Source organism: Ornithodoros turicata, chromosome 1 (genome assembly GCF_037126465.1).
Source record: "Ornithodoros turicata isolate Travis chromosome 1, ASM3712646v1, whole genome shotgun sequence".
Taxonomy (NCBI): Eukaryota; Metazoa; Arthropoda; class Arachnida; order Ixodida; family Argasidae; genus Ornithodoros; species Ornithodoros turicata.
The window spans coordinates 147,165,772-147,177,317 of NC_088201.1; the positions used below are offsets into that span (position 1 = coordinate 147,165,772).

At 43.0% G+C, this 11,546-nt stretch overlaps 1 protein-coding gene across 2 annotated transcripts; it reads right to left on the reverse strand.

The window, feature by feature from the left end:
• Positions 1-7,020: 7,020 nt before the first annotated feature.
• LOC135370681 (THAP domain-containing protein 6-like) lies at positions 7,021-10,846 on the reverse strand. 2 transcript variants are annotated; one of them, XR_010415425.1, is made up of 8 exons: positions 10,701-10,846; positions 10,417-10,600; positions 10,118-10,165; positions 8,845-8,904; positions 8,691-8,744; positions 8,373-8,423; positions 7,144-7,185; positions 7,021-7,065 (listed from the first exon to the last, which is right to left on the reverse strand). XR_010415425.1 is itself a non-coding variant. In XM_064604479.1 (6 exons), the coding sequence occupies exons 1-6, from the start codon at positions 10,769-10,771 to the stop codon at positions 8,403-8,405; spliced, it is 438 nt and encodes a 145-aa protein (XP_064460549.1). In that variant the 5' UTR covers positions 10,772-10,846; the 3' UTR covers positions 8,272-8,402. The 2 variants fall into 2 exon arrangements, 1 of the variants encoding a protein (XP_064460549.1); XM_064604479.1 differs by lacking the exons at positions 7,021-7,065; positions 7,144-7,185 and having other exon boundaries at positions 8,272-8,423.
• Positions 10,847-11,546: the final 700 nt, after the last annotated feature.

Here is an 11,546-nt window from a genome sequence, read left to right on the forward strand (position 1 = left end):
ATAAACAGTAAATATCAACAGTAAATAATATAAATAGTAAGTAAACATAAACAGTAAATAAATAGTAAATAAACATAAACAGTAAATATCAAGACTCATTCATACATCTATTCTCGACCGAAAAGAGAAACTGCCCCGAAAGAAAAAAATCCATAAAATAGAACGTCCCATACATATGGCGAGGTTGGATATGATGAGCAGTTTCTGGGAAAGCACTTTTATAATCATACTGAGACCAAGTGACAGCTTACCAGGAATGAACTTCTACCAAGCCTTCGTCCTCGTCACAAGTTGGTGTCTCAAAGAACAATTTTAATGCAACCAAATTTACTTCCACCTTCTTCACTGTTTGTACTTTCGTTCTCTCCATCCTGCTATTGTGTATAGAGATCATACTTTATAGCGCTAAAACGTGGTACAAGACTTAAAAACAGCTACCACACCGATGACTACCTGTCACTGATTTCTAACTGCATCCATTCTAGTCTCTTACACTTCGGCTCGTGGAAAAGGTTAAAAGAGAATATACTATTCATAAAGTGGCGCTTCAAAGCCATCGATTCAACGCAACTTACATTTTTGCATGGTTTTGAGCACTGAAAAGCGAGCGGAACTGATTATTTTTAGGAGCCCGCAACTTCGAGACGCAGCCACTAGAACTTGGAGGAAGGAAAACTAAGGAGGGAGCACGACCGTTTCTTTCCGAATCACAAATGTGTAGTGGAAGTGACGACATATAGTACGCGTCATGAGGACGTCATATCGATCAGGTGACTGGAGGCAGCCAATCTGCGGTGAGCCTTCGCCACAACTGGGACAAACTAACTGGGGCAGCTGCCGGCGTGAATGGTGGTTTCTGGCGCCCGGCGAGATGCTAGCAATAAGAGATAGATATGAGATACTAGCAGTTAAGATTACTAAACCGACGCACAAGTGATACGGTAAAGTTCGTAGCATTGTCGCCGCACGTTGAAAACTTTCAGGGAAACAATTGTGCTGAAAATTTGACTGGAGAAAGCAATCACGAGCTGCGCGGAACGGATATGAAATCCGACGATGTTCTTGTTAGCGTTACCTATTCAGTGCCGTTTAATTTGGCTCCATAACGTAGTATGGTTTCATTGTCTGTACCACGGTACTGAGAGTAACCTGCTGGATGCAACCGGGAAAGTACAGAACGCACGGGTGGTTATGCTGCATGTCTGCGCTGTACGCAAGTAGCTGAGAAAAATCAGTTTTTCTACTTGTGTTATCCATGAATATAACCTTCCTTATCTTGCTACCATTTCTTTGTCTCCTGTGATTAATATATATCTATATATATATATATATATATATATACGGAATGGAAAAAAAGGTAGCACCACTGGCCACCTGTATGCACTGTACCACATACTCACCCCATCCATATGAGTTTTCAAATGCAATGTGTCGTGTCCCATCTCCGGATGATTTACTGGGGAGGACAGCTCCTTTTGCAAGTGTTTTCTAAGCATTGCACATGTGGGTGCAATACAATAGTATACTGAGAACTCTTGTGCTTGTCTTCGTGTCCCGTGTCTCTCGGTTATTCGTTCCTTCATCACAATAGTATACGCATGTACATACATCGGACACTTAACGTTTTCTTGTTTCATGAGGCACAGAAATAGGAGGCAAGTTAGCTGGTGCGAATGCGATGAGGGAAACATCTTGAGTTTGAGAAGCAAGCACAGGGACACGGATGAAGGGGAACATGGAAAAATACCAAGAAGCAGATGAGACAGACTCAAAACCAGCAAGTAATCTGCCTCGGCTGCTCCTTTGTATTTTTCCGTGTTCCCGATAACTCATGTCCCTGTGCTTATTTCTAAATCTCAAGGAGATGTTTCCCTCATCACATGTCTATGGCTTGTGCAGATGCATGACATAAGTTATATACATAATCACTATACATTTGTCTCAGAGCACAGATAAAACAAAAAACAAACAAACAAAAGGGGTTGGGGCCGAAGCCATGCAAGATCACTGTTACAAGGCAGCTGTCTCCACAATCTCAACAACTATGCAACGTGGCAACATGTTCACTTATTCGAAATAGCTGCAAAGTCCTAATTTACTGACCTTTAAACTGAGTCAGCTTTGTAAACATCTGCCTCACTCTTTTTACGTGAAGTTTTTGTGTTGTATCCTTGCTAATGTGATGCAGCCTTATGTCAATGTACTTCTCTGCTACGCACTTCACGAGATAAACATAATGATTGTCTAAAGGACTTTGATCGAACATGTGATCACGGAGCAAGGGAAAAAGGCTCCAGTCGAGGAATTTGTGGAGCACTTCGGAAGTCATTGTTGCAAGGATATTCTTGGCCGTGAGTCTATTTTCTGCACTGACAATCCGGACAACTTGTTCTGATTTCTGTGCAATTTTGATTACACTTTCAGATGGATACAGCAGCCCTCCTCTGCTCTTTCGATATATAAGAGCATATGTTGGCTCCTCAGAAGGTGATGCAGTTAGTGCATTTATGCACATTTCACACAGCAGGGACTTCTGAAGTTTGCGCACAACAAATCCTGCTATGTATGTAACTCTCATTCCCCCGCATTCTGAAATGTGCCCAGGATCAGGACAGTAATCGTGGTCGTCATCAAAACCCAAGTTTTCTTCACAGCTTGGCAGCAGTTGCCTTCGATCGCTTGTCCCGTTCAAGACCTCTTCAGAATGTGCGGCTCTTGCACTGCTCACATGGAGTATCGCAATGTGCTCCTGTGGCAAGCAGTTGCCAGTGGTGATGTCTCTGACTTCGTTTTGCACAATCAGTCGCTTGAATGCTGCGGCGAACTGTTGGGCACTAGGATTGTCGTTGCACCGTCCATGGGATCTGATAGCACCAAAGAAAAGTTCGAGATGATCTTGGCTAACCTTATGAGATGGTATGTACATCAGGACCTTTTTCTTCACAACCAGTTGATCATAGAGAATAAGTAGGCTTTTCATTGCAATTTTGAAGCCCAAGAATCCAGTCTTCCGATTGGTCTTCAGTAGTGGGATGCCATTTGGATGTTCTCTCAGGCTGAACAGGTAAGTGTCTGCAATGTTGAATAGGGACTGAACGGAAGAGATGTTAGCTGAACACAGTGGCTTTTTCCAGTGCTTCTGATACATACTTCTTGAGTTTAGGACGTCAAAAATATTATTAATGATTCGGAGAAATTGTTCTGTGTCTTGACTTTCTTCAAATCCATACATCCCTTGTGTGCGACATTCTGCAATGGCATCCGCAACAGACATACTTAGAACTTGAGCTGCCAAACTGACTTTCATTGGTTGTCTTCGCCAATCGATATGTGAGCTGCGGAGACGGTTAGCAAGGTGCAGTCCCTCTTTCTGTTGCAGACTGTGCAGCTTTTCGATGAAATTCCACTTTATAGCATTCCCGTCTGGACTCATTATGATCTTCTTGTCACACAGCGCATTTCTCACGAGCTTCAGCATATGACAAGGATCCATGAAAACGACAACAACTTCACCTGTTTCAGGGTGCTGGAAACTTGTCTTCAAATGTTTGGGGTCACTGAAGTTGCACCCAAGCTGTCTAAACATTGCGAAGTTTGACGGTGCCCCATCACAAGTTAAGGAGACAACAGTCGCTCCCACTTCATGGGCAAGGACAAGACTGCGTTGTACTAGGTCAGCCCTTTGTTCACCGCCAAGTCCATCAACAAGAAAATAGCCCAACGGGACCTTCCACCTTCCATTAATAGCCACAGCCATTATCACGAATGCTGCCTTAGCCATTGGCAAGCAATCGCCATCTGTTCCAGTGCCCATGTCAACATAGCCTTGGAATTGTTTGCCGTCCCATTGGAGCTGCTGTCTGATTGAAATTTCATCCACCATGAGACTGCATAATGTTGGAAAGCCTGACTTGCTATTCTCTGTTGCTTTCATTTTCAATGCATTCAGAGCTTCTTTTGAGAACCCTGGCCTGCCATCAACTGATTGGTACCATTTGCTCAGTGTTTTTGGATGAGGCAGGCAGGTGTCGGATACACTCCGTACATAGTTATAGGCCCGAGGTGAATAAAAATGTAAAGTCAATGCAAATGCTCGCAGCTGAGGTGAGTACTGTGTGGGGAGGGGATTTCCTGTGCGTTTTGCAACCTGTCTTTTCAATAATTCTTGATTTGTAGCACCAAGGCTCTCCAAAACTGCAACATTATCCTCAAGCATGTCTTGTTAAATCCTTAATCACACCTTTCAGCCCCGCATTTCTTTTCTTTAAACGTCGATTTGCCTGTTGAAGTCTCTTTATCTGTTTGCTGCTTTTGGTATGTAGGGACGTATACCACTTGACCCGTTCTCTTAAGAAGGCTTTCTCTGGAGTATCAGCTGTGGATTTTGCCTAAAACAGATCCATATACAACATAAATTTTTGTGATGTACATTTTTCCATTTTCTGACTTGGTATGTCATTGTTAGAATCTTGTGAGGATGGGAAGGTTTTATCCTACAGCACACTTTGTCATCTGTGCACAGGACCCGTAAACTGACTCAAACCGGCATATATGTGGTGCATGTATACATGGTGTCTACTAAACCCCTCCTTACTGTTTTCTATCATTTTAATAGAACTGTCAGGTCTACTTGAAACGACCACGAGTGGGAAGGAAATTTAGTTTCTCGTAAATGTTATATCCTTGTCTTCGAAATGATGTTGGGCCATGCCTCGTGAATATGTATACACACCAGTATGTGGTCTGTAAATGCCTGCTTCTGGTACTGCTTTTTGGTCTTAATTTAATTCAGCCAGATCACATATTCACAATGCTTTCTAGTCCCCACAGTACTCCAGTTTACGAACTGCAGATACATGAATCACAAATCCGTTTACAGGGCTTGCGCAAACCACATTGTTGTACCTGATGTCGTCACAGGAATAAATGGGACGTTTCCCATCATTTATTCATTGAGAACGTGTCGTGTCGTCTTTTTTCTGTTCAGTGTCTCAGGTTTCATCGTCGTTTTACATTGTGCCAGCTCCCCTGTACCCTTGCACTTCGTTTCTTTTCAGTGTTCAGACCTCTTGCACGTCATGACAAATATTGACGAAGGGAGACTGTTCTTGCAGTCCTGACCGTTTCAGAGTAATATTTTTTCCCCAATAATTAGAAACACCTCACAGATAAAATTACTGCACATATTACTACCATTCTCCCCAACAATTCCAGGTTCAGGAGGTTGGTCATCCTGGTATAGTATAGCTGATATGTGCCTTCAGAAAACTGTTACAGGCTTATAGTTATATATAAATAAAATGGGGTTCACATTTAGCCTGCACTACGCCGTCTATAATATTTTAGACAACAATTATACTAGAGAACTTTCCATTCTACTGCAAACTTACCCCCTGTTGTAATTTGCTGTCATGATTCCTATTTAGAACAATAGCTAATTTACATAAGAACAGAAGGGACATGTAAATATAACTATTTTGCTGTCATGATTCCTATTTAGAACAATAGCTAATTTGCATATGAACAGAAGGGACATGTAAATATAACTATTTCGCTAAAAACATGTTCATCTTCTGTAAGGTGCATAATCTCAGGGTAAATAGTCACACATGCTTGATTTCAGAAAAATTCATTTGTTTATTGATTCACATAGAGGAGTACATTGTGCAGGACAGAGTCAGTAGATGTTAGTAAAATCATCATTGAATCATCAGTCATAAGTGTTTAGTATACATTTTATTTCGAGCAGTGAGGTTAAAATGCATGCACATTCTGCCATGTGAGAAGAGAATCAGTATGGATAGATTTAAATACAGATGCGGCTATATGCACCTGCTCTGTAACCTAAAATTACACACCATGCAAGACAGAAGGATCCGGGGCTTTTGCCGAACGATGAATGACTGCGTAATGCTAGCAGCTGTGTGTCTGCAGCACCTACACACGGGACTGAGCTTACCCATAACTTTTGCGCACTTGTAGAAGGGCCAGGGAGGGAAGTAAATCTTTCCTCTTCAACCTAAATAGGTAAAAACATTTAGAATATCATTCTTTGTGTCACAAGTGTTTGCATTGGAATGCTGTTTCCTTTTGGAGCCCTGTCATGCCAATATGATTGCAAAAAACTGACAGCTAGGGGTTGTGAACATAGAATTCACCATTCATACCTGACTTGCATGGTTTCCAGAACCAGGGGATGAGTCTTCCTCGAGTGCAGATCCACTTGTGCCCTAGAGTTACCATTTGCTCAAATAAATTGTAATGTGTAAAATTTGCATGAAATTTGCATGTGGTGCCCTTTCAGAAAGCCACATGTACTCAGAGAACTCTACTTGGGACCCCACTACGACAGCACTCAACAGTAAACTTCAAATGTGGGAGCGTAAGGGCTACTATATTCTGTGGTTTCCAAGGGCACTTACGTCACATTACATGAAAGAGCATATATGCACAACTAGGTCATCATGGCATAGGGAGATGATGATACCCCAAGTGTAGAATTTACTTCATTTATTTTAAGTATATAGGCAAAACATCAAGCTCTACAACTGTTAACTTGTATGTCAGAGGCAGTGAACAAAGGAGAACCCAGAGAAGCACAAAAACCTTGGCACTAATATTTTATTCTGCGCTTTATGGCCTGCTTGGTGGGGTGCGCAGTGCATATAAATAGCTGCAATGCGTCTCTACACTGACTTAGCTTAAGTCACTGCATCTGGTCTGCAACAGGTCTCATTAGCAGCTGTGGAAATATTTAACACGCTGCGGAAACAATTACTTAAGGCAAATTTCTTTTACCTGTTGAACTTGCTCCACAGAGGGTGCACCTCCCATGAGAGAACTAGAACTCTCCTGTAAAGTGTGGAGAAGAAAGTCAGCCTGCATATTGCCTAATGGATGTAAATGAAGGTTTACATATTTCATTTCTGCTGAGCAAGTGCAATAGAATACCTTGGTAAACTGAACACAAAATTAAATTGACAGCCTATTGAGTAGCACATAAGCTGGATAATATATTACCGCCTGCATGTCAACCAGAGAGTAACAGGGAATTGGTGACGTGCCCTAGAATGTGAGGAATGCAGATGCATAAGGCACATAAGTTCACTCCTCTCCAAAAGCTGCTGTATGTATTCATTTCACCTTTTGTGTCACGAGGTTCATCAGTGATGGTGGAGCCACTACCTGCAAAATTAATTCAGCATAGCAGCTAAAATTTCATTAGAGCATGTAACTCAATACATTTAAAAAAAATTCAGGACGTGTTTGTGCACTGAGCTTGCACCTTAATGTATAATATGAAGCATGTACCCAGGGCCGGCATCTACCTTTCACTTCCAGGGGGACCAGTGGGATATTTATTCCCCCTGCATTCGTGTTGCCCAAACTCTGTCTTTTAGGCAGCCCTTTCCACGTACTCGAAGGGGGAGGGGGACAGTTGCGCTCCCCCTCCCCCCCCCCCCCCCTCCTCAGTAGACGCTGGCCCTGCACGTACCGATAGCTGTGAACTAACTATACGTACTTAGTGTCTTGTGTTTGGAGGAACCCCTTTCTACCCCTTCTCCCTTTTGCATCATTGTCACTTACGTTAAAACTCTGAAACTCAGGGCGATGACCACTATAGTTACAGACCAAAGGTAGTCCTGAATTGCAGGCACTGGAGAACACTGTACATTCAGCATGGCCGTTGTGTGTCTTGTGTTCATAAAATACCTGAGAAGCTCCCTCTGTTTCATTTTCTTCCTGATATCACATGAGATTACACTGTGTTACAGTTAATGGAATAAGACCCAACTCTACACCCCAGTTTTCAATATAGAGTTCGACAACTTTGTTAACTTTTCTGCACATGTTGAGAATATTTCGTACCATATGCAAGTGCAATATCGCATGGTAAGCAGGAATGACGCAATGTGCAGATTTTGGTGAACTTTGTACGACAATTGTGAGTGTGCCTTTATGGTCCGTTAGGAAGATGAAATATACATTCTTGTGGCAGAAGATCAGGAAGACAACTTTTTTTTTGTTACTGGATTGTCACTTTAACCAAGTGTATACCTATGTACCTAGTATTTACACTCATATACCCCCACATGTGGTATATTAATTTACAATTGTGTCACCTGGCTCATTTGGGACACCAGCTCAAGAGGGAGGTGTTCCGTGGAAGGACTGCAACTATCCTGTGAAAAGCACTATGTTAGCTTGCATAAAAAAGTAAGCGCTTGACTCAGTGCTCTATGCGTTCCTTGCCATGTGCCCAACTGTCATCGCTGTATTCATTTTGGGGATAGCGAGTTAGCCAGCTATGAATACGCATGACTTGAACTACAAAACAAGTCTAGGAGAAACTATAAAAAGTGATGCATTACCACTTCCATTTCCATAGTGGTGAGAGGGTCCTACAGCAGCTCAAAGCTAGTCTGGAATTTGAAAACACATATGAGACCACAAGATGCACTATTCAGATTACTATGCAATTGCATCACTAGGGGCCTGCCGTACACACTGGGTGATGTGACGGAAGGGGGTGATGTGCTGGAGCAGTATTACACTTTCTGTACAGTAACATATATTTTTATGTATTGCAGACCATGCTACTGTGTACAGTGTATCACATATGGAAAAAGATTCATTATGGGAGAGGGGGTGACATGCAGCCTATAGTGATGCCGCTGCTGCTATTGTACCTCTATGGCTCGCCCCTGTGTTTGCAGTGGTGTTGCGAATGATGTAGAAGCAACCTGAAAAATTAAAGCCCACATGAATGAGGCCTTACAGGTCCTACAGCTTCAATGTGCATAAGTCCACGGTGGCACAGTTGCACGTGACAGCTCCTCATACCTCTTCTACAGGGGGCACTTGTGAAATGTGTGACAGGGTGCTGTCTTCAGTATGGATGTCCTGTGGAGCATATGGAACCAGTTATTCCAACAGTTATCATGTGATAAACATGGGTCTTTCTCACTCGGTTTCTAGCTATAAGCTGTTATGTGAAAAACAAGCATACAGGGTGTCCCAGAACTATGTCATTGTATTCTAATTAAAAAACTACGCCACCTAGAATCATGAGGTCAACGGCATTCGTTCTTACTAGGTTTTTGTCACCTCCTTACGTGCATGTCATGTATCCTATAAGTTTTATTACTTTGACTTTGACTTTGACTTTGACTTTATTGTTCCCAAATTACATTGAAGAATCTGCTACCATTGTGGACTGCGAGGCCAAGGCCTGTGATGCAGTCCGCAAACCATACAAGTTACATGTAACAGAGGATCAGTAATCATATGCTTGTATATGTTACAGTTAAGCATATATGTCAGTTAAGCATATAAGCATTGTGTAAATTTTTGTGAAGGTTAACTCTGAAGTTTGCCAAGTAAAGGACACTTTTTTACCCCGAAGTGCGTGCTGAATTTACTCTAATTCATGATAATTGAAAGTGATATTCAAGATCTATCCTATCGGAAAAAATAGCCGAACATCACTCTTCTCGGGGTGCTTGAGCATAACGCACGAGGACTTTTTCAGCGCAGTCGCTGTTCGACGGAAGGAGGTGGGAAACCCAGCCCACAGAGTGATAGTAGAAAAAGTGACAGCTCCTGAAATTGGAGGAGGGAAGGCATGCATGATCCCCAGCCGAAGCCAGACACGATAAGCTATGTCTGTGTTATCTCTCTCTGCCATGCCGACGTGGGCTGGGTTTCCAACCTCCTTTTGTCGGACTGACAAAGATTTTGGTGAAAATTTCGTCGCACGCTATCCTGTGCGAGCTCCGTAGAGCATGATTTTTGGCTATTTCTTCCAATGCGATAGCTCCTTAATATTCCTGTAAATTTTCATGAATTTGAGTAAATTCAGCACTCTCTTCACATTGGTGGGGTAAGTGATCTTTACTTGGCAAGTTTCAGAGTTCAGATCCCAAAACTTTACATAGTTAAGCTTAGGATACATGATATGCACAGCAGGAGGTGGCAAGAACCCAGTAAGAACAAATGCTGCTGGCCGCATGATTCTATGACGCATGATTCTATAAATTCAATGACACGTTTTCTGGACATCCTGTATCTTCTTGCTGCTGTACACTACAATACAAGATAAGCATAACTATCTCACCATTGTGCCTTCCACTGTAGCCTCAGCCCCACTTGTGGTTCCAGCATGCTAAAGAAAATAGAGGACATCTGTTAGTTTGAAATATTTCCTGAAGTATCCAGAGCGCTGTACCTTGCGAAAATAGAGATAAATGATTTTCTTTCTTCCTGTACCACTGAGCGTAAAGTACGATATATTTATATCACGTGCGACATGCAACCAGCGTGATAACTAACAAGCAGTCAAGCTAGACTACCCATTTGACGATGAAAGCATTAAAAGTATCACGTGCGCGCTCTGCGTCGTTTATGTCGTCCTACCTCATGTTGTGGGAAAAATCTGGGAACTGCACATGGACGAAGTCGGACGAGAGACTGCGTTTGGACGAAGTCGTCTGGGTGAAAGTGCTTCGAGCAAACTCGGCTCCACTCTGGCGGCACCCAGTTCACGTCTTTCCCCAAGGCCTCGATCCATTTTGCTCTTAGCTGTGGGTTTTTTGGAAACCTACACAGTGACGAAAGCAATAATCAGCCGTAACTTAAAGTCCAGTATTTCTGACTAACAACTTTCAGTTTCCTTGCATATGAATTGATCATATACTCACGAATGGAATGAAACTCCAGGCTCTTTGCGAAGAGAGCGCGATCTGCAGCGTTGCACGCTGCAGGTCGGCATCTCCTACACGCTGAAGAATGTAAATGAAGTTTCAAGTGCAACTGCAGCAAACACACGCAATTCAAGATCCTTGAAACGCACGATCGCAAACCAAAACTCGCACTCACAGCTCCTCTGACAGCTGCGGAGAGCTGGGAGAGGAGGATTGTTTGTCCCAGTTGCTTCTCCTCACCCAAACTTCCGGAATCGCGCAAAATGACGTCACACTCCTTCCTTATTTTCCTTCCTCCATGCGCTAGAACGATTCAAAGCAATCTCTGATGCCGATGACGCTCGGTCTGACGAATGTATCAGAGCATAAAGTTTCTAACCCAGGCGGAAGCACCGCCAGCTCGTCCATTGCGATAGTTGCGGAAATTATTTGCGCGAGCGATCATACGATTATAAGCGATTATTATGTAAGTCACGACTGCGGCTTTCCCGCTAACCAGTGGTTTATCCAGATTAGCAAGCACACAGGGCGGGGGTGGTGCGAAATCGGGGGCGGCGTCATTGTTACAGCTGCAATGTAACCTGGGTACACTGGAAAAGAAGGGGGTTTAGCCACACCGTTTGGGGGCTCGCTAAAGCGCCATTCTCCCTCGTTCACGTTTATTCTCGTTCTCCCTATATGTTCACGACAATGTTAGCTGTGTCACTTAGAATTGCTATTTAACTAGTCACCATATGGTGAGTGTGAGCTACTGGTTGCTTAAGTTCTGGTCGTAAGGTTAGTGCCGTATCTGCACGTCCTTCGAACAGGAGGTATCCTGTATGGAATGCTTGCAGGGCTGAC

Excerpts from the sequence above, each read along its gene's own strand:
- LOC135370681 (XM_064604479.1), bottom strand. The coding sequence starts at position 10,771 with ATGCCGACCTGCAGCGTGCAACGCTGCAGATCGCGCTCTCTTCGCAAA. Across the intron at positions 10,166-10,416 it reads GATTTTTCCCACAACATGAG|CATGCTGGAACCACAAGTGG; the intron begins GTAGGACGACAT and ends TATTTTCTTTAG. Across the intron at positions 8,745-8,844 it reads AAGTGCCCCCTGTAGAAGAG|GTTGCTTCTACATCATTCGC; the intron begins GTATGAGGAGCT and ends TTAATTTTTCAG.